At 47.0% G+C, this 22,665-nt stretch overlaps 3 protein-coding genes across 4 annotated transcripts in view; 1 reads left to right on the top strand and 2 right to left on the bottom strand.

Moving 5' to 3' along the window:
• LOC309530282 (uncharacterized protein) overlaps positions 1-15,410 on the bottom strand; it is a 487,095-nt gene extending 471,685 nt beyond the window's left edge. The window contains exon 1 of the mRNA XM_082218997.1: positions 15,373-15,410. The gene's annotated coding sequence lies outside the window, so the exon portion shown is untranslated. The remainder of the gene's footprint in view (positions 1-15,372) is intronic.
• The window catches only part of LOC309530315 (uncharacterized protein), a 367,943-nt gene that overhangs the window by 171,134 nt on the left and 174,144 nt on the right, over positions 1-22,665 (top strand). The window lies entirely within an intron of this gene.
• On the bottom strand, positions 2,604-11,374 carry LOC309530407 (tigger transposable element-derived protein 1-like). 2 transcript variants are annotated; one of them, XM_082219357.1, is made up of 3 exons: positions 11,069-11,374; positions 5,118-6,840; positions 4,563-4,696 (listed from the first exon to the last, which is right to left on the bottom strand). In XM_082219357.1, exons 1-2 carry the CDS (start codon positions 11,100-11,102, stop codon positions 5,123-5,125), a joined length of 1,752 nt encoding a protein of 583 aa, XP_082075483.1. In that variant the 5' UTR covers positions 11,103-11,374; the 3' UTR covers positions 4,563-4,696; positions 5,118-5,122. The 2 variants fall into 2 exon arrangements, with proteins under 2 accessions (XP_082075484.1, XP_082075483.1); XM_082219358.1 differs by lacking the exon at positions 11,069-11,374 and having other exon boundaries at positions 2,604-4,696; positions 5,118-5,378.

Genomic DNA, 22,665 nt, shown 5'->3' with positions numbered 1-22,665 from the left:
ATACAGTCATGTGTGATTTTAGAACCCTTTTTAGGACCAAATCTATATGCTTTATCAATCCACAAATTCAATTCTTCTTTTGAGATCTCCCAGTAAGTTGAAAATTCATCAATGAGCCAACCCTTCAAGTTATCCTGTTCCTTCTGGACCACTCCCCTCAGTCTCAGATGAGCCTCGTTCTCCTTTAATTCCAAAAACGCAATCAAATTTAACTCCTGCTGCTGGACAGTCTCTAAATCCCGAATTCTTACCATTTCCAGTTGTGTAATTTTCCTCATGTGAGGTAATGTTGGACCTCACTGTCTTCAAGTCTTCTTTCAGTTCAGAAAAGTCACTCCTCAAGTCTTGAATGGTTTTTTTTATTCCCTCTTACTTCTGTTTTAATTTCCTGAAGAAATTGCATTACTGATTCATTGAGCTTCAATTGAGCTTATTTTATGAAAAATAAGTCATGTCAGACTAACCTGATCTCATTTTTTGACAGAATTACAAGCCTGGTAGAAGAAGGGAACACAGTGGATGTAGCCTACCTTGATTTCAGCAAGGCATTTGACAAGGTGCCCCATGATATTCTTGTAAAGAAGCTGGTAAAATGCGGTCTTGACTATGCTACCACTCAGTGGATTTGTAACTGGCTGACTGACCGAACCCAAAGGGTGCTCATCAATGGTTCCTCTTCATCCTGGAGAAGAGTGACTAGTGGGGTGCCACAGGGTTCTGTCTTGGGCCCGGTCTTATTCAACATCTTTATCAACGACTTGGATGATGGACTCAAGGGCATCCTGATCAAATTCATAGAATCATAGAGTTGGAAGAGACCACAAGGGCCATCGAGTCCAACCCCCGGCAAAGCAGGAAACACCATCAGAGCACTCCTGACATATGGTTGTCGAGCCTCTGCTTAAAGACCTCCAAAGAAGGAGACTCCACCACACTCCTTGTCAGCAAATTCCACTGTCGAACAGATGACACCAAACTGGGAGGGGTGGCTAACACCCCAGAGGACAGGATCACACTTCAAAATGACCATGACAGATTAGAGAACTGGGCAAAAACAAACAAGATGAATTTTAACAGGGAGAAATGTAAAGTATTGCACTTGGGCAAAAAAAATGAGAGGCACAAATACAAGATGGGGGACACCTGGCTTGAGAGCAGTACATGTGAAAAGGATCTAGGAGTCTTGGTTGACCACAAACTTGACATGAGCCAACAGTGTGACGCGGCAGCGAAAAAAGCCAATGCAATTCTGGGATGCATCAATAGGAGTATAGCATCTAGATCAACGGAAGTAATAGTGCCACTGTATTCTGCTCTGGTCAGACCTCACCTGGAGTACTGTGTCCAGTTCTGGGCACCACAGTTCAAGAAGGACACTGACAAACTGGAACGTGTCCAGAGGAGGGCAACCAAAATGGTCAAAGGCCTGGAAACGATGCCTTATGAGGAACGGCTAAGGGAGCTGGGCATGTTTAGCCTGGATAAGAGGAGGTTAAGGGGTGATATGATAGCCATGTTCAAATATATAAAAGGATGTCACATAGAGGAGGGAGAAAGGTTGTTTTCTGCTGCTCCAGAGAAGCGGACACGGAGCAATGGATCCAAACTACAAGAAAGAAGATTCCACCTAAACATTAGGAAGAACTTCTCCTTCTTTGGAGGTCTTTAAGCAGAGGCTTGACAACCATATGTCAGGAGTGCTCTGATGGTGTTTCCTGCTTGGCAGGGGGTTGGACTTGATGGCCCTTGTGGTCTCTTCCAACTCTATGATTCTATGATTCTTCAAATGTTGGTGTTCTAGATTCTCTTCTTGGTTTAATTTTTGTTCTTTCCAGTCTCTCTGACTTTTCTGTCTTGTCTCCTTTGTCACCCCCATCCATAGTTTTATTCCCCCCCCAGGTCAGCTACAGTCAAAAGAGGGAGACAATAGGATAAACAGCTGCAAAAATCCCCACTCCAGAGTAAGAGTCTTTCCTCACCACAGTCTTTCAATCTAGTAAATATAAGTACAAGTCTTTATTTTCTCCTTTAAACAAGTCCCAAAAGTTTTGTCTTTCCCCCCCTTCCCCCTGCTAGAAAGGGGGATATAGGAAAGACTTGAAAGTTTCTAAAAGATGAGACTAAAGTTGAGGCTTTTGGTAACGTTAGCTGCTTTCGTTTTTACTTCAGTGAAAGGGATCGACCCCTGTTTTTAAATCCCTTTCCTTCCCAAGTTCCAAATGAAATCGTTTTACTCACAATTTCCTTTTTTAAAAAAGTTTTTTATTTATACAACAAGAAAAACAAACAAACAAAAAACACAAATACCGAATTACAAATTACAAAAATAACCATAGACACTTAATATTCTTAGCAAACGATAAAACATCTATTGGTCTTAACACTAAAGACCCAACCTCCCATCTATTCCATACTTCAAATTCATATTACTTATTGCCAATACACTTTTTTTTCATAATTAAACTTATTCTCATTAAATCTAATTTCTTATATCTACCTTGCAACTATTACTGAAGTTCCTCGAATGCTGCAACAGAATTTAAACTACTATATTTATTTTTCAGATATTCTTTAAAAACCTCCCATTTAGAAACAAATTCCTGTTTTGATTTGTTTTTTTATTTTTTCTGATAAACCATCTAATTCAGCATATTTTGTCAGCTTTTGGATCCAATCTTGAATAGAGGGGATTTCATTACTCTTCCATTTTGCTGTGATCAAAACTCTTGCTGCCGCCGTCGCATATAAAAAGATACCCTTCCTCTTTTGTGGAATATCCTAATCTGTTATTCCCAGGAGGTAGGCCTCTGGTTTTTTATTGAAATAGATCTTTAGCATTTTTAGCAGTTCTGCATGTATACTCTCCCAGAATACCTGTCTTTTCCTACATATCCACCACATATGGTAGAATGTTCCTGAGTCTCCGCATCTCCAACAATTACTTGATACATTTTTATACATTTTTGAAAGCTTCCATGGTGTTAGATACCGTCGATGTTGCATTTTTTGAAAGTTCTCTCTAATCGTGTAACAATTTGTGAATTTCCAATTGATCTTCCATAAATTTTCCCATTGGGCCATGGTTATTGAGTGGCCAAAATCCTGGGACCACCTCACCACTGCCACTGTTAACTCCTCCTCCTTGACTGTCCGGTCAAGGAGGAGTCAGTAAGTTTTGGAAAGAGTTTTTCCAAAAGGGGGATATAGGAAAGACTTGAAAGTTTCTAAAAGATGAGACTAAAGTTGAGGCTTTTGGTATCGTTAGCTGCTTTCGTTTTTACTTCAGTGAAAGGGATCGACCTCTGTTTTTAAATCCCTTTCCTTCCCAATTCAAAGTTCCAAATGAAATCGTTTTACTCACAATTTCAAAGAGGGATAGTCCAAAAAAAAAAAAAATACCCTTGGAGGAATTGGCCACTCACGATCGCAGGACTCAGAGCTTTGCGCTTTGAAGGAAGTGAATTGTTTCCCTAGTACCACCGTCTCCAACCCCGCTCTCACTCGGCCCTCTTTTTTAGAGCTTACGGGGAGCAGGGGAGTCATTCCCGGCACCTGCAGGTCCTCAGAATGCTCGATCTGAGGGTTTTTGGGGGCGCCGATGCGCTCTAGCAACTCTCCTCTGTCTTCAAAGCGCTGGTGCCCTTTCCGCGAAAGAACTCCTGTCCGCCATAATTGGGCGAGCCAATCGGAAGTCTATAATGAAGGGTTTTTCTGACCTTTGAATGAATTCTTTGATGGGAATTGAGATTGGAGCTCTTCCTGAAGCTCTTTCCAGATTCCACGCACTGATAGGGTTTCCCCCCTGTATGAACTCTTTGATGGGAAGTGAGAGAGGAGCTCTGACTGAAGCTCTTTCCACATTCCACACACTGATAGGGTTTCTCCCCAGTATGAATTCTTTGATGGGAAGTGAGAACGGTTCTCCTACTGAAGCTCTTTCCACATTCCACACACTGATAGGGTCTCTCACCTGTATGAATTCTTTGATGGGAAGTGAGATTGTGGCTGTGACTGAAGCTCTTTCCACATTCCACACAGTGATAGGGTTTCTCCCCTGCATGAATTCTTTGATGGGAAGTGAGATTGTGGCTGTGACTGAAGCTCTTTCCACATTCCACACACTGATAGGATTTCTCCCCTGTATGAATTCTTTGATGGGAAGTGAGATTGTGGCTGGTACTGAAGCTCTTTCCACATTCCACACACTGATAGGATTTCTCCCCTGTATGAATTCTTTGATGGGAAGTTAGATTGCAGCTCTTACTGAAGCTCTTTCCACATTTCATACACTGATAGGGTTTCTCCCCTGTATGAATTCTTTGATGGGAAGTTAGATTGCAGCTCTTACTGAAGCTCTTTCCACATGCCACACACTTATAAGGTTTCTCCCCTGTATGAATTCTTTGATGACAAGTGAGATCGGAGCTATTAGTGAAGCTCTTTCCACATTCCACACACTGATAGGGTTTCTCCCCTGTATGAATTCTCTGATGGGAAGTGAGGTCAGATCTCTTCCTAAAGCTCTTTCCACATTCAACGCACTGACAGGGTTTCTTTCCAATGAGATTTCTTTGATGGGAAGTGGAATGGGAACTCTGACTGCAGCTTTCTCCACACTCCAAATTTTTATGTGGCTTCTCCTTTCTGGGGATTTTGTTGTGGTCACCTTTGTTCTCAATTTCCAATTCATCACAATCTGCAATGGAGACAAAAAGGGATTAGAGCCTCAGGAATGAATACAGAAGAGCGGTATGTTGTTTGTCATTAAACAACATATTTATTATTAGATTCTGATGAGTTGTTGAATGTTGCTTTGTTTGATATACAGTGGTGGCTCGCAAGACGAAATTAATTCGTTCTGCGAGTTTTTCCGTCTTGCGAATTTTTCGTCTTGCGACGCACGGTTTCCCATAGGAATGCATTGAAAATCAATTAATGCGTTCCTATGGTCAAAAAAAGTCCAAACAAAGCCAAATTTGGTACAAAAAGAGTTTATTAAGTGCTCTTTAAAGTCAGACATACTGTAAAGAGCATTTAAAAAATTGAAGGAACAATAATTTAAGTTTCTAAACATGACGGAAAAGCATTTAAAAATCACCCAAGTGTACTGTACATACATTTTCTAAGACTCTGGGGGACAACTCGAAGAAGGTTCCTCTTCCACTCTTTGCTTCTTGCTGAAGAACCTGTCCATGGTCTGCTGCTTAATCTGCCTTTTGAGTACCTCCCTGAAAGACGACATGACTCTCGTATCAAAAGTGTTCGCAAGGTCATGTGTCAGGTCCTTGTCAGGGTGGTGCCGCTGTGCAAAAGCCTGCACGTCTTTCGACTTCTGGCAAATGTCCCTCAGTTCTTTGGAGGACAGCCATTCCTCAGTTGCTTCCTCCTCTTCCAGCGAGGCCTGCTCCTGCGCAGCCTCTGCCTGCAGTTCGACCAGCTCCTGGGTGGTCAGCTCGTGGTTGTGCTCCTCCACCAACTCGCTGACGTCCTCCTCTGTGACCTCCAGGCCTATGGTCCTCCCCAAGGAAACAATGTCCTGCACCACTGTTGACTCTGGTGCATCAGAGTCACTTGGTGCCACACAGTCCGGCCACAGGCTGCGCCAAGCGCAATTCAAATTTCTCTGGCTGATCCCGTCCCATGCCGTGGTGATCATCTTCAAGCAGGTGACGATGTCGAAGTGGTCCTTCCAGAATTCCCACAGGGTGATGTTGGTGCAATCAGTCACCTCGAAGCATCGCCTGAAAAGCTCCTTGGTGTAGAGTTTTTTGAAATTGGCGATGAGCTGCTGATCCATCGGCTGGAGCAGTGGCGTGGTGTTAGGCGGCAGGAACATGATGTTGATGAAGCTGAACTCCTCCAACAAGTCCTCTTCAAGGCCTTTAGGATGAGCAGGAGCATTGTCCATCAGAAGCAAAGCCTTCAGCGGCAGGTCGTTGTCCAGCAGGTACTGTTTGACAGCAGGGCCAAAAGCATGATTGACCCAGTCCACAAACAGCACACATGTGACCCAAGCCTTACTGTTGGATCGCCACATGACACTCAGCTGCTCCTTGTCGACCTTGTGTTTCTTGAAGGCCCCTGGGTTCTCCATGGGGTACACCAGCAGGGGCTTGATCTTCAGGTCGCCGCTTGCGTTGGCACAGAAGAGCAGGGTCAGACGGTCCTTCATGGGCTTGTGGCCAGGCAACTTGGCCTCCTCCTGAGTGATGAAAGTCCTTTTGGGCATCCTCTTCCAAAACAGCCCGGTCTCGTCGCAGTTGAAGACCTGCTGTGGAACGTAGCCCTCCGTCGTCACAACCTCCAGGAACTCCGCTGCAAAGTCTTCAGCTGCAGGAACATCAGAACTGGCAGCCTCTCCATGCCTGACCACGCTGTGGATTCCAGATCTCGTCTTGAACCGGTCAAACCAGCCTCTGCTTGCCTTGAAGACTTCTGGCTCACCTGAGGTTCCTGGCTGTTCCCGGACGAGGTCTGCGTGCAAGGCCTTGGCCTTCTCACAAATGACTGCCTCAGTTACTGTGTCCCCTGCACGCTGCTTCTCTTCTAACCAGATGAGCAGCAACTTCTCCACCTCCTCCAGAACAGCTGGGCGGTTCTTCACGATCCTGCTGATTCCCTTGGCTACATCAGTCGCAAGGATCTTCTCCCTCATCTTCAGGATGGTCCCGATAGTCGATGGATTCCTCCCGTACTCCCTGGCGAGGTCTGTCACACGCATTCCACCGTCGTGCTTCCGGATGATCTCCTTCTTCATTTCCAGCGTAACCTTCTCCTTCTTCCTCTCGCCGGCCTCTGCAGCAGCAGTCTTCTTGGGCCCCATGGCAGCACAGCTCCTACCTTCACAACCCCCCCCAAAAAATCAGTGCTTCACATCCAAAAAATTCAAAAGCACCAAACCTCCCAGAAAACACACAAGCTTCCAGATTCTTGCAAACCCCTTCTCAACAATTCCCTGACCCCCCCACCAGCCACCCACCACACAGAAATCCAAACCCAGAAATCTTTTTTTTTAATAACAGCAGAGTGCCCCAATGGTCACAAAAAATCATAAAAATGCAGAAAAAAACCAAACAAGCTTCCATATTCTTGCAAACCCCTCCCTAACACCAAGTCCTTGAATTCCAAACACCCCAACCCAAAATCCAAAAACCCCAAAAAAAGTTTTTAAAGTTTAACTTACCAAATGGCTGCAAAAGAAGTTTTGGAAAAGCTTCAAAAATCACCAAAGTCCTCAAAAACCTCAAAAAGGGCTACCACACCGCGTGCTATGAGTTGCTCCTCGAAGTCAAGTCGCAACTGCACCTCTTCAAGCAATGCACCCTGGGTATTAACGGTTTTAAGAAAAAGGAAACAAACTTGCAAGACGTTTTCGTCTGGCGAAGCAAGCCCATAGGGAAATTCGTCTTGCGAAGCAGCTCAAAAAACGAAAAACTCTTTCGTCTTGCGAGGCATTCGTCTTGCGAGGTACCACTGTACAGTAGTGGCCAAAATTGTGGAAGCCTTTTTGGAAATAGTGTATTCCAGAGCTTTAATGGCTTATAACACCACTTGTTTTGGAGTAATATCATAAAATCATATATCAGTGGAAAAATAATTTGAGCAAGAACGTAATGCAACAAAGTTCAATTAGCTGTATTCTATCAAAAATTATAGCCAAATAACCAGAAATAGGAAGCAGAAGCACTACTTGCTTAGGTTGACTTTTGTCAGTGTCTTATGTGATTGCTATCAAGTTGGCTGGTTTTTTCGTGTTCTTTCATTTAGTGAGTTTGCAGAACATAATAAAATTTTAAAAATGGCACAAAGAGTTGATTGGTTACCCAGAAAGAGATGTAAACTGATACTTTTAAGTGAACAAGGCTACAGTTATGAAGAAATTAGAAGAAAGATTTGGGAAAACTTAACCAAAGCTGGCCTTTCTATATTTTTGAAGAGGTATAAGAAACTCATTCATTGGGGGGTCGCTAGGGGGCGCATCAGAAGATGGCCGACAATACCATCTCTCTGGCTCACACGAGGTAATTAAGAGGCTGTTATGGGAGTATGCAGCCTCCCTCGTTACCCCAAGGGAATGGGGAACGCTGCCTTGCCTGCTGTGCCCATAATTCACCCCCAGATTCGAAAGAGGGTGAGGGCACTAGGCACAAAAGCCCTCATGTGGGTCGGCTCTCCTGGACGCTGTCTCTGATCTGCGCAGCTAGTTGCGGGAGCTCAAAATAAACAATCAGAACAGAAGCAAACACACATACTTCAAGCGATGATCGGGAATAAGGACTGCTAACTAAAGGGATCTCTGGGAAGAGGAGCGACGGGCTGGACTTAATAATAAATCAAGAAGAGGAATAAATCAAGAAGATTCATCAAAGGATCGGTATGTCGGAGCAAGACTGAAAAGGAGGGGGGAGAAAAACTTTTCTTTTTTTGTCTTATGTGAGTACCCAATAATCCCCCCCCCAAAAAAAAGAATCGTTGCAATTACTGATCACAAGCAGGAGAAATAATAACTGTGTGGAAATTAGTTACTATGCAAGGATGTGGCTTATGGGAGCATCGGGAAACGAAAGTAAGTCCTTTGTGACGCAGTCATAAAAAGAGATTTATCATGGCAGGCTCGCCCGCAGGAATCCAGGGGGAGGAGGACTATGGCTGTTACTATGTTGGAGTGTGGGTTCGGCCTAGCAGGGCCCCCTGAGAAAATTTATGAGGGAGCGGCGGGCCTGGGGAGATCAGGACAGACTGTCGGAATGTTTTGTACGGAGGTGCTGAAATGGCGTCTGTCAACTTTTATGGCTCTTGGATGAGTGTAAAATCCACACAGGAAATAACGATGTTTGTCTTCAACCCGCTTGTGGAGATTATCAGAGTTCACAAAGAAAGGAGATAACAACAAGAAGATGAGGAAAACAACAAAGAGAAGATTGAACAGAACTGTGAATATTATTTTGACAGAACTGTGTAATTAAAGCAGCAGCAAGAGAGATGATCGGATCCCTTTCGGAGCTTGAAGCATGGGTAGCCCCAACAAAAATTTTAAAAAATTTGGCTATGTAATTTGGAATTATTGTTTTTTGGAATTAATGTGATGTGATTGGCCTGTTAATAAAAATTATTTTAAAAAAAGAAGAAACTCACTTCACTCCAAAATCAGACTGGTAAAGGCAGGAAAAGGTGCACAACAGCAAGTGATGATCGAAGAATGGAGAGACTGTGCCCACGTGACAGAAGAAAATGATCTGGGTGTATAGAAGATGACATGGTGCAATGTAATGTGAAGTTGAGCGCAAGGACTGGTCTAAATGCTAGAATTCTAAGGAAAAAGCCATTATTCTCTCTCAAGCAAAGGTTGAAAAGATTAAACCCATGGTATATGGGCAGCGGAACAATGGAACAATGTTATTTGGAGTGATGAGACCCAAATCTCCTTGCTTGGTAGTGATGGCCTGAAATATGGGAGTAGAAGAATCAAAGAAGATTTACATCCTACATGCATTACATGGACTGTGAAACACCCAGCTAGTGTTATGAATTTGTTTCATTAATGGGTGTCACGGCTAAAATTTGGCCGCTGTTTCTTTAATGCTAAAAGAACTAAGTCAGCATGAGTCAGCGGCCTACAATGACTCATGCAACCTTTCACCTAATTGTACCTGTATATATAGAGTGGTCAATGTTAGTGTTGGATGTGGGTTGGTTGGTGAAATCTGGTAGTGTTGATGTGTGTACAGTTGGTCGGCTGTTTTGCAGATAAAGACTTTTAAGAATAAAAGCAGAAAATACTCTGCAAGGGCACTCTTCTTGTGGACTCCTTTATGCCGACAAGGGTCTGAGGACCAGGCTGAGGAGACAAAGGAAGTCATACACTGACAATGGAAATGTAAACTTCCCAAAATGCATAAATGAAATACTTGAGCCCAAACTGAAGCGTTCTGCATGTGATCTTTCCCCATATACTGAAGCATTTACATATGTTTGCATAAATATTTGTTTATTTAATTATTTTATATTTCAACAGAATTCAGCTCCATGTCATGTTGCTGCTGTGTGCAAAAGGTCGTTTGAAGATAATAATATTCCACTGCTTGAATGGCCTGGGAATAGCCCAGACCTTAACCCAAGTGAAAGTCTATGGAGCCGACTAAAGAAACTTCTTAGTCAAAAGCAACCCAGCAATAAAGCCTAATTAATAGAGGCAATAATTCAGTCTTCGTGTCACATTATTACAGCTGCAGAACTAAAAAACTTGGTTCGCTCCATGCTAAGGCCGTAATTAAAGCTAAAAGTTACCAACGTTTTTTCTTTATGACTACTGTTCTAATAAATACTCCCTCATAAAATTTCTTGCATTACATTCTTCATTAAATTATCTTTCCATTGCTATATAATTTTATGGTATTATTCCCCAAAAAGTGGTGTTATGAGCCATCAAATCTCAAAAATACACTTTTCATAAAAGGTATCCACAATTTTGGCCACTAGTATAAGTTGATCATTTTAAAGTTAATGTACTTTTTATATGCGATCAGATGGTTATTATTTATGTATCATGTTTATATGTGTGTTGGAAGCCGCCCAGAGTGGCTGGGGCAACCCAGCCAGATGGGCAGGGTGTAAATAAAAATTATTATTTTTACTATTATTATTATCACTGCTAGTACTACCTGAGATTCAATAAGAGTGGCTCTGCTCTGGGACGGATTTTGTTTGGCTCAGTCATGGCATCCCCTCCATCTCCAGTGTCAGTCGTCTCTTTGGTCAACCCAAGACTGATAGCAGCAAAAATAAAAACAGAAAACCTGATAGAAGCTGCTTATCTTTCCTAACAACTCTGAAGCTGACATTTGAGATGCATGGGCAGTGCAGACTAGCCAAATCATGGTATAAAAAGGCAGAACTAGAGGAAAATGGTTCACAGAAAAAACTGCAATTTGCTGTTTCCTGTGGGGGTGTTAGGTTCCTAGGTGTTGTAGGGGGCGCTGTTGAGCTCTGTGAAAATATATGAGGTTGGTCACATAGAGGTATTTTTTTAATTTCCTGGCAGATAGGACGATCCCACACGGAGGCTTACCAAGAGAGGCCACGATCCCACGATTCTCCTCCATGACGTCCTTATGCAGAGCTCTCTGGTCAGGATCCAGCAACGCCCACTCCTCGTCCGTGAAACGAACAGCGACATCTTCAAAGCACACTGGACCCTAAAAGAAAAAGGGAAATGTCCTCCTCTGAGACAGCAGAAATATGATCTGCTCCACAATGCTCTGTGGTTTCCTTCCTGTTAATTGCTGTGTTATTTCAATAGGATTGCTTTGCTGTGCATGTTAATTATGGATGCTTATTTTAAAACTTTAATTGAATTATTTTTTTCTGCTTTTAATTACAGGTATTCGTCTTTGTGCAAATAGGTGGTACTCCAGCTTATGTTTTACACGTTATTCTGCCTACGCAAGCATTCCAGTTTCCCCGATGGAAGGATCCACTTTCTCCTCTCCTCGTGAGTTGTTCTGGAGAGGTTCCCTCCCAATGCCCTAGAGTGAAATTCAAGGGGTTCATGGGGGCATGGAGAGGGGGAGGAGTGGGGGCAGGCCCCATTTTGCAGCAGATAGGGCTGGCTAGGTGAATCCTGGAAATTATTTGTACTCGTCTGTCCGCTGCTTAGAAACCAATTTTAGTATTCAATGATCAATTTAGAAATAAAATAAGCCTAGTTTGGATGTCCATCTGTCTTGGATGATCTTTCAATGCAGGGGGTTGGACTTGATGACCCTTGGGGTGCCTTTCAACTCTAGGATTCCATGAAAACTGCAACTACAGATGAATCCTACTGTCAACATTCAGAAGGCTGGTGTCACAGAGTTATCTGGGCAGGAAATCCCACAGTTCACAGCTGGAGTTAACTCTTTATCAGCAAGAACACGATGTTCACAGACTTGGCTGAGTTTCGGGCTTCATGAGAACAGCAGCTCATTCCCTGAGCCTCTTCCTCCACAAAAGCAGTTGCTGAGAGTGAAGGACCCTGGCTCCCCACAGCTTTCCAAGCCCCCTCCTCTCTGGGGTTTCTGGCAAGCGATTGAACAGTGTGCCAGTGTGCAGCCTGCCTTTGCTCCTCCATTGTCAGACGTCTCCTGGCTCTGAGAGACAAGCAGGGAGGGTGGCTTCTGGCAGAAGGAGAGGGAGCCCCCGGTGCCTCCTCCTTCTCCTGACTCACCTCTGACTCTCGACCTCCCTCCTCCCACTCGCCTCCTTCCTCTTCTGCCTCTGATTCTGCACTGCATTCTGCCACAGAGTCTCCCAGCTCACTAAGCCCTGTTGCCACTTCAGCTTCTGACACCTCCTCTTCCCAGACTTCTCCCTCTTCTCCCTCTGACCGCCCATCCTTCCTCCACCTTCACTCCTTGGGCTCAGAGTCATCTTCCCTTCCTGGCTCCCCAGCTGCTTCCTCCCACCACTCCTCTGTGCCCAACCAGTCCATGACATTGCTCCATCCCTCAGCCTCTGTCCCCACAAGGCAGCTTCCCCTGACCTGATCTGGTTCCACAGGCACTGCTTCCCTTCTGCCCCCATGAAAAGGCGGATAAAGTGGTCTTGCTGGCATCATTCTTTCACCTGCAAAAGAAAAAAAAGGTAATCAGGATGCTCGGAGTGCCTTCTTCTCTCACAGGGGAAACAGGGCATGTCTAACTACAAATGGGCCTTTGAGAAAGACTTACCTGCTGAAAGCATTTGGATGCTTGTGCCCATTTCATATGTTAGTTGTCCCCTCCTCTGGACCCCTGTTCCCAACTGTCACCCCCCAAAACAAGGTGAAAAGAAGCCTCAGATGAGTTGGAAAACCAACAGAATGAGACCAAATGGAGTAAAACCACCTTCCTCCTTACCCAGTGGCCTCTCTCTGGTGTCCAACGGAGGCCTCTCTGCCTCACAGGAATCCAGGTCCATTTCTGCAAAGAGATCATTCCCCTGAAAAAGAAACAAGGATTCAAAACAGAGAATGGGGAGAAATACTAGAAAGAGAATGACAAAGACTTGAAGGGTACGAGATCTCATTCCATGGATGTCTTCCCAGAAAAAGGACGGGCCATCAATAGAGCAATATGAGATGTTCTCCATCCTGTTTGGAGCCCCTTGGGAGTATCCAGAGGAAAGTCTCTCTCACCTGCTTTCTGTCCTCTGCCTGACTCAGGAGGAAACCTTCGGCCAGGGCCACCGCCTGGGAACTGGTCTCCGCTCCACAGTCCCTCACCCAGCTCTCCATCTCTGGTGGAAGGATAGCCAGGAACTGCTCCAAGATCACAAGATCCAGCATCTCAGCTTTCGTGTGCCTTTCTGGCTTCAGCCACTGGTGGCAAAGGTGGTAGAGTCGGCTGCAAACCTCTCGGGGTCCTTTGGCCTCCTGGAAGCAGAACTGCCTCACCTGCTGGCTCTGCACGTCTGAGTGGAGGGTGTCCTCCTCTCCCAGGATCTTCTGCACAGGGTTTTGCCAGAACCCCCCACTGCTCCCAGTTTGGATGGCATGGTCCCTTCCTGCTCCAGGACTAGCTGAGTCTTGCTCATCCATCTGTGCTGTCAGGAAGCCTCTTTGAGATCAGAAGGAAATCTTTGGTCTTCTGCCAAGTTCTGTCTGTGTGAATGAGAAGCTCTAGCAAATCCTACAAAGCAAATACATTGTTCTGTTACAAAAGTTGTCTCATATCAGGAGAAGAAAAAGGTTCCTTGAGGAAGCATGGATGAGTCTTGCTGGGAACTAGGGCTGGACTGCACCGCATTCCAGACCATGAGCTATCTTTTTTGGGGGGAAAGTGGAGTAAGAGGAGAAGAAATATGTCTCTAGCCTTCTAGCAATGCAAAATGTGGAGGCAACAGAATTTGTAGGTTGGTAGAAGAAAGAGGTTCCCTTAGCAAGCAAGAGGGAAGAATAACAGGGAGGAGGAGGAGGAGGAGGTGGTGGTGGAGGAAGAGGAGGAGGAGGAAGAGGAAGAGGAGGAAGAGGAAGCAGCCTCTAGCTCTCCTAGAAGAAAGATTGCAATGCAAAATGTGGAGGCAACTGAAAAGGATTTCTGGGAGAAGAATCAGGCTGGTTTCTGCTGGCTTCCAGTCAATGCATGAAGTCAGAACTGACTGACAAGGGAGTCATTTGTATCTTGTGGAAAATGGATACTTGGCTCTAGTGGGGGTCCTCACCCGGGGGTCCTCAGGAGTTGTTCTCCCCCCACCCCCATTCCCCTGCTTCTGTCTCCTTTTCCTGCACTTGGACTCTCTGCCGCTCTCAAGACAGACTCCTGGGGTGGGGTCCCTTTTTCTTTGCTCTGAGGGCCAGGTACTATCTGGCCAACCCCCTGAGGGCCAAGTGGGCGGGGCCAAAGACATCTCTCTTGAAATTTAGGCAGGCAATTTATTATGATTATTCTATTAGATAGCTTAACACACACACAGCCATTGATGCCAAGGTCCCTGGAGGCTCAGTGAGTAGCAGCGCCCATTTCCGACTGCTTTGCCGGCAACAATCCCTTTGGGAGAGAGAGGATGTGGTCCTGGGATGCCCTGCTCTGGGTGCGAGGGGATTGCTGCAGTGGCCTCCGTGGGGAGCTGCCCTGGGAGACACTGGGAAACTGGTCCCCAATGCAGCAGACAGACTCTGGGCTGGGATCCCTCTCTTTATTCCTGGCTAAAATAAAAAAATTCCTTCCAGTAGCACCTTAAAGACCAACTAAGTTAGTTCTTGGTATGAGCTTACGTGTGCATGCACACTTTTTCAGATACACACTGAACTAACTTAGTTGGTCTTTAAGGTGCTACTGGAAGGAATTTTTTTTATTTTGACTATGGCAGAGCAACACGGCTACCTATCTGTAACTTTATTCCTGGCCTTTCTCTCCCACCATTTTTTTTTTTGGGGGGGGGCTAGTCCACCTCCTCCTCCGGCTTTGGAAAACCATTTGCACATTTGTTCCCTCTGTTGTGCAATGAGGCTGAGCGACGTCACACAGAGTTAAATTCCCAGGGACTCCTTTGTTTAAAGAAGGGAGATCTTTTCTGAAAGGGGGGGGCGGAGGGTCAAATGAGTTTGGGACCCTCTGATCTGCAGGAAGGAGATCGTGGCAGACCTGGCCCCTCCCTGGCAGGACCCTCTCCTCCCTGATCAGGCCCCCCAGGCCCCCTCCCCTGCTGCAGCCCTGGGACCCCCACCAGATGCCAGAGAGAGAGAGAGGAGACTCACCAGATCCCAGAGAGAGAGGAGACTCACCAGATCCCAGAGAGAGAGGAGACTCACCAGATCCCAGAGAGAGAGGAGACTCACCAGATCCCAGAGAGAGAGGAGACTCACCAGATCCCAGAGAGAGAGGAGACTCACCAGATCCCAGAGAGGAGATTCACCAGATCCCAGGAGGGGGCAGCGAGGCAGCCCTTGCAGGAGAAACACCTAAGCGGGAAATGACTGGGGAGGGAGGGGCCTTGGCTCTGGAGGACTTGCCCCCCCTTGCTTCGTGTCCTCTCTAGGAAAGCAGCTCGGTTCCCTTTAACCCTTGCCAAGCCGAGTCCCTCCAGCTCAGCCCTCTCTCGCTTGGCAGAACCTCAGATTCTTATTATTTCTTTATGGATTAAGGGGGGCAGCTGCCCCCCCCTGGCTATGCCAATGCCCAGATATCCTTTTGGGGGTGAGGCTCTTGGCTGGACTCTGAGCATCTCCCTCCCTTCATCAAGAGATCTCAGAGACCTTTAAAACCCAGAACAGGTGAGAGGCAGACCGAGGATGCCTCGCCTGGAATCCTTTCCAATCCCCAAGGGCTGCTGCTGCCCTGAGTGCTGGAAGGAAGACCTGCTCCCTGCAAGGCCCTTTCCCACCTGGCCTGGGGGGGGGCGAAGACCAGACTCCCCCTGCTCAGCAGAAGAGACTCCTGGGGGGCCGGAGGGACATTGCCCTGCTGTGAATCCTGGGGAGCCCAGACTCATCGGAAGAAACTCTGGGGCTGGGGCAAATCTTTTAAAATGGTTTTTAATCTGTGGCGCTTCCAATGCTGGGTCTTGGATTTTTCCTCTGTTGGGGGTGGGAAAAACATTTAGTTGGCGCTAGGGATTAGTTTAATTTTAGTATAAATGTTAATTGTTGTGTGCTGTTCTTGTTTTTTAAATTAGTTTCTACTGACTTACTGTATAGTTATTGTATAGTTTGTATTTGGTTCTTAAGAAGAGGGGGACAGGACTGCTGGGGAGTGGGCCCCACCCAACAGAATGGCTGGGGCAAGTTCTACAGGCCACAACCGATCTCAGTGATCACAGAAAGGAGGAGGAGCTATGCTAATGTCATTACCGAGGAGGCAGGTTTAGTCGTTGTTTGAGGACTATCCCTGCCTCCGGGTCTGGTGGATACTGGAAGGATACTGGAATCAGCAAGGGAGACCCACATCTTAAAGCACTGCTGTGCAATGCCAGGTCAATGACTCACAAGACGGCTGTCATCCATGACTTGATCATGGATGGAGGACTTGACCTGGCATGTGTAACAGAGACTTGGTTGGATGAAGCAGATGGGCCTGTCCTTGTCGCTGCTTGTCCACCAGGTTTCTCTTATGCACAGCAACCCAGGCCATGAGGGCGGGGAGGGAGGGTTCCAGTGATTTTTAGGAAGTCATTAGCTTGTACCAGGCCAGGCGTCCTATTGGGAAGACCCAGTTTTCTGAGTGCATGTTCTGGAAGTTGGGCAATAGGGGCAGTACAGGATTTCTTTTGGGGTTCCAACCTCCCCGCTACACCAAGGATTCCCTGCTGCTTCAGGTTGTGGTGGATGTTCTCCTGGAGACACCTAGATTAGTTGTCCTAGGAGATTTTAACATCCATGCTGACATGACCTTACAAGGGGCCACTTAGGACTTCGTGGAAAGCATGGCCTCCATGGGGCTGTCCCTGAATAAGTTTGGCCCAACTCATAGTCACAGACATGCCTTAGACCTGGGGTTCACCTCTATGGATGTGGGTGATCTGATACTAAGTGAAACTGAAACAAAAGAAGTGCCATGGTCAGATCCTTGCTGGAAGGTGGGACCAATTCGGATGGCCCACCCCCACCACTTAATGGATCCAAATGATTTTCAGAGAGTGGTTGCGGATGTTTTATCCCATGTTGATGGCCTTTCAGCTGATTCCCTGGTGTCCCGCTGGAATGTAGAGTTAATTAAGGGTATTGACTGTCTGGCTTCAAAGCGCCCTCTCCGATTGCATGGAGCCCGGACAGCCCCATGGTTTTCCCCAGGGCTGAGGGCAATGAAGCAATCGCTGAGACGGTTAGAGCACCGGTGGTGGAAAACTCATTCTGGATTTTGTTGACCAGCAGCATAACGCTTTCCATTTTTATGTTCGGAATAGAGTAGTTGGTTTGGAAGATGTCAGGCATCTGCACAACATGACCAGTCCAACGAAGTTGATGTTGAAGAATCATCGCTTCAACACAGGTGATCTTTGCTTCTTCCAGTACACTGGCCTTAGTTCGCCTGTCTTCCCAAGTGATGCGTAAAAGTTTTCAGAGACACCGTTGATGGAATCTTTCAAGGAATTGGAGATGGCGTTTATAAGTGGTCCATTTATTTTTTGAAATGAAACAAAATTTACAGTAAGATGGGAAAGAATGTTTATTTTTGTATACTTCCACTTTATATTTTATTTTGGGGGGGTCCTACTTTTTCTGATTGCATTATCAAAACTCATCTTCCACGTTGCATCTCCTTCTATTCTTGAGAGAGATAAGACTCTCAGCCTGCCTTTGTTGCAGAGTAGTTCTGATGGGATTTTGCATAGACTTCAGCTGAGGAAAGGAAAGCTCAACTGATCAATTAGTGACCATTAATGTGAAAAATCCAGCATGGGAAATGTCTGAATTGCCCCCTTCCCTTGATGCGCTGAGCATGTGCTTATTTTGCTGAATGCTTAATCCGGTCCTGGGTAATGGCCTTGAGGAGGGGTGGGCTAGGGCAGCCAGCCTGAGCAGGGGGCACCATTCTCTCAACCCAGGGAACTTTGCTGATCTGAGGAAGCTAGATCTGTCTAGCTCAGTACAGATGACTCCGGCATTTACCCAGGAGCAAGCCTCATTGTATTCAAAGGGATTAACTTCTTCTGAGTAGGCCTGGTTAGGACTGTGCTATGAGCTACATAGCTGGGGGTCCCCGGTTCCAGCCTCTGCCCTTGTGTAATTTGGTGTCTTTAGCTAGGCCTCTGTCTCAGCCTCAGGAGCCTCCACAGCTGCAATATGGGGAGAGTATAGCACTGGCCTACTTTAGGGGGTTGTTGTAGGAATATAAAGGAATGGCAATATACAGGAAGGTAAACCTGAACAAGCACCCTCACCCCTGAAGCATTTCCCTGCTGAGCACGGGAGAGAACCACACCAGACCAGGCCAGGCAGCAGCAAGAAGAAGCTGGCAGCGGTGGCAGGTTAGGGGTTAGGGGGCGCAAATTACTTGCCTTGCCCCGGGTTAGGGGGCACAAATTACTTGCTTTGCCCCGGGTTAGGGGGCTCAAATTACTTGCCTTGCCCCGGGTGCCGACAACCCACGCTACGCCGCAGTCCCTGCTGCGGGAGGAGGGCCCAAGCACTGCCGCCTCGTTGACCACGACTCCCCGGTGGCCCCTCACTGCTCCTTCCCCCTTCCTTGGGCCTCACCAACGCCACAGGCCTCAGCCTGGCCAGGGACAGCAGATGACACTGCTGCCGAAGCTGCCCCCTCCCAGCCCACCAGCCCAGGCTGAAGAGGAAGGCGACCAGGCAGAGAGAATGAGGGCTTCAGCCTGGCGCCTCCGAAGTGGGCAGGTGGCGGGCAGCAAAGGGAGAAGGGAGACCACTGGGTTGGAGGGGAGGTCCACCATCCGTCCAGGAAGTATGGGGGAAATTTAAAAGGAGAAGCACCCTTTGTTTGGGGGTTCTCTCTGCTCCTTGCAGCTTGAAGTCTTGTTGCAACAATAAAGATCAGGCCTCCTAACTGCTGTTCTGCTTCATTATCTTGGCCAGAACCTTTTGTTTAATGATCCAACTTAAGCCCAGGGAACGATACGGTATGATATCTTTATTGTCATTGTCCCTTGCAGAACAATGAAATTGAAAACTACATAAAAATTACATAAAACTACATAAAAACTACATAAAACATTCAAAAACCCCTAAAAACTCTAAAACCCCATTTTAAAACACACTATACTACAGACTTAAAATTGTACTATGAAGCAGCAGCATTCTGCTGGCTGAAAGAGTGGATGCTCCTCGAGAACACAGATATCTTGGACTTAGAAGGTTTCAATAATGCATTTGGCTGGCATGCATATCTATGGTATGACAAAATCAAAGTGCATAGTGCCTTTAAAAATCATATTGTAAGGAAAGCGCTGTTTAATGTTTGGATGAGATATAAAGATCTGTTGGAAAACAAAACCCCTAGATGGTTGTCACCCTTAGAGGCTAAGGCCCACAAGAAAGTTAATATGGAGGACGGATGGCCAAAGTATTGTGAGATTTTAGAACAGGATGGAGAGAAACTGAAATTAAAGAGCCATGAAAAACTAAAACCCAAAGTACAAGATTGGCTCCACTATTATCAAATAATGGAGGTTTTCAAACAAGACAGGAAAATTGGCTTCCAGGTGGAAAAATCAAAACTTGAGACAGAATTGTTAGAACCTGTCAGGGGATGATTAGCTGCTTGTGCTTAAAATAGTGCCCCTTCAGAGTTTGTGCGACCCCACAAACCTCTGTGTGTGACAGAGCTCCTCAGACATGTCTGCTCTAGTCACTTGTAGAGTCCGACAGTGGCTGTCTGCGGAAGCGCTTCCAGCAAAGAAGTTCCTTAACGGAAACGCGTCTCCTGGACTCACGACGTGACAGCTTCCGGCGAAGCATAGGTCTCCCTGCAGTTGCTTCTGACACCTCCCCGCTATTTTCGCTCGAGGTGTCTCTCACCCCTTTCTCTCCCCTTCTGCTTCCTGCCTGGGCTGCTGCGTCTCTCTCAGCATTACTGAGATCCTCCTCCAGAGACCCCGCGCTCCCCCTACTGGTCCCTGCTTTAGCTGTTGACTCTCTCCCAGTCTCTGGGAGCCCTACTACTTCCCTTTCCTCCGATGTCAGTTCCCTGACATCCACCTCCCCTCCAGGGCCCCCCTCTCCCCCGCCCCTTCTCTCTCCTCTGGGCGGTGAGGAGCTGAAACCCCTAAAAGAATCCTCCTCATCTTCCGACGTCTCGAACATTTCCCTCCATCGGTCTTCGTTCCGACTCGCTGAATCCTCCTCCACCTCGGAATCAGCGAACCCCTCCAACTCTTCTTCTTCGTCGGTGGTGGCGAAGTATTCCCTCCGGAACCTCGCCACTGGCTGGGGTTTCCGAGGGAATCTCTGATGAAAAGTTTCAATCAAAACCTCGTCATCTACATCCTCTGCCCTGACCCAGGTGTTTTCCGACTCCGGCTCCCCTTCCCACATTACCAAATACTCTACTTGCTCTCCCCTCCACCTGGAATCGAGAATCTCCGCTACATGGTAGCTGTGTTCTTTTTCCTCCATAGCTGGTCCCCTATTGACCCTCCCCTCTCTGTCCCCTATATACGGTGACAGCAATGATCTGTGGAACACTGGGTGCAACTTCATGTGGTTAGGTAACCGGAGTCTGAAAGCCACTGGGTTGACCTGTTGCGTGACTTCAAATGGGCCCAGTCTTTTGGGTCTTAACTTCTTACAACCTCCTTTAAATGGTAACCCTTGGGTGGACAACCACACCTGATCCCCCACCCTAATGCTTTCTCCTTCCCTTCTGGTTTTGTCTGCCTGCCTCTTATATTCCTCCTTCGCCCTGTTTAAATTAAGTTGGAGCTGGCGATGGATCGCTTCCATTTCTTCAACGAACTGTTCTGCGGCTGGAACGCTCCAGTTCTCCCCCTCCCCCCCTGGGAAGGCTCGGGGATGACACCCGTGATTGGCCAAAAAAGGGCTCATTCCCGTGGACACGTTCTCCGCATTGTTATAGGCAAATTCTGCCAACGCCAGCTTCTCCACCCAATCATTCTCTCTGTCATTCACATAACACCTCAAATATTGCTGGAGGACACCATTAGCTCTTTCCGCCTGCCCGTTGGTTTCTGGATGACGGGCAGTTGAGAAATTCACCTCTACATGCAATAAGCTCATGAGCTTCCTCCAGAACCTGGAAGTAAATTGTTTCCCTCGGTCCGAAACCACCCTCAAGGGGGCACCATGCAATCTAAACACATTTTCCACAAACAATTTAGCGGTTTCTTCTGCTGTGACCGCATGTGAGCAGGCTATAAAGTGGGCCATCTTGGTTAACAGGTCTACCACAACCATAATGGCTGTCTTCCCTTTGGACCTGGGCAGATCAGTCATAAAATCTATTGCCACTGCCTCCCATGGTCTTTCCGGCGTGGGTAGTGGTTCTAATAAACCTGCCGGTGCCCGCCTCTCCCCCTTGGCTCGTTGACATCGGTCACACCCTCTCACATACTCCCGCACATCTTCCCTGACCTTGGGCCACCAGAATTCCCTGGTAACCAGCCACATGGTTTTGTGTTGCCCAAAATGCCCTGCTGTGGGGCTATCGTGCAGTTGCTTGAGTACCTTTTCCCTCAATTCTCCTTCAGGTACGTATAACGCTCCCTTGTAGTACAACGCCCCGTTTCTCTCCTCAAAACCCCCGGGTTTGTCTCCCTCCCTCCTGAGACCCCTGAGTTTGTCCTGGGCATATTCATCCTGCACCGTTCCCTCTATCAGTTCCCTTAGCCCCACCAGTGCCGCCCCACACACCCAGCGATCCTCGGGAATGACATGGGTCTCTTCGGGTGCACCCTCTCCCTCCAAATATTCAGGTTTGCGTGATAGAGCGTCCGCCCTAACGTTCTCCTGGCCTGGTACGTAACAAATCTCAAAGTTAAATTTGGAGAACTCCTGGGCCCATCTCAACTGCCGTTGGTTGAGCACTCGCGCAGTTCTCCAATACTCTAGATTCTTATGGTCCGTGCGTACTTGCACCTTCTGTTGTGCACCAATTAGTAGGTGCCTCCATCTCCGGAAGGCCTCATAAATCGCAAGAAGTTCCCGGTCATACACCGTGTAGTTTCTCTCCGATTTGTTCAGCTTTCGCGAAAAGAAGGCACACGGTCGCCACTCGGACCCCTCCTTCCCTGGCTGCAGAAGAAGCACCGCCCCTATGGCTCTGTCAGAAGCGTCTGTTTCGACCCTCAGCTTTTTTTGTAAATCCACATGTAGAAGTTGTTCGTCAGAGGCGAAGGCCTTTTTCAGTTCCTCAAACGCTCGCTCCGCCTCCCCCGTCCAAACAAACTTCTTTTTGCTGCTGAGACAGTCCGTGATGGGCGCCGTCAGGTGAGCGAAGTTTCGGATGAACTTACGATAAAAGTTTCCAAACCCTAGGAACCTCTGCACATCCTTCTTAGTCTTGGGGGTTTTCCATTCCAGCACCGCTTGAACCTTGCCGGGGTCCATGGCCAACCCCTTGTCTGACAAGCGGTACCCCAGGAATTCCACCTCCTTGGTATGAAACTGACACTTCTCCAGTTTCACCCACAGTCTGTTGGCATGCAGCCTGCTCAACACTTCTCTGACGTCTCTCACATGTTGCTCCTCATTCTCCGAATACACCAACACGTCATCTAAGAAGGCCA

This window comes from Podarcis vaucheri, assembly GCF_965113315.1.
Source record: "Podarcis vaucheri genome assembly, chromosome: 4".
NCBI lineage: Eukaryota > Metazoa > Chordata > Lepidosauria > Squamata > Lacertidae > Podarcis > Podarcis vaucheri.
The sequence above is the reverse complement of the archived record's forward strand: the minus strand, read 5'-3'. Positions and strand labels throughout refer to the sequence as shown.

Bases quoted from the DNA above. Each gene is read 5' to 3' on its own strand.
- LOC309530407 (XM_082219357.1), bottom strand. From the start codon at position 11,102: ATGGAGGAGAATCGTGGGATCGTGGCCTCTCTTG. The intron at 6,841-11,068 runs GTAAGCCTCCGT...GGGGTTGTGAAG, and splicing joins TGGGATCGTGGCCTCTCTTG to GTAGGAGCTGTGCTGCCATG.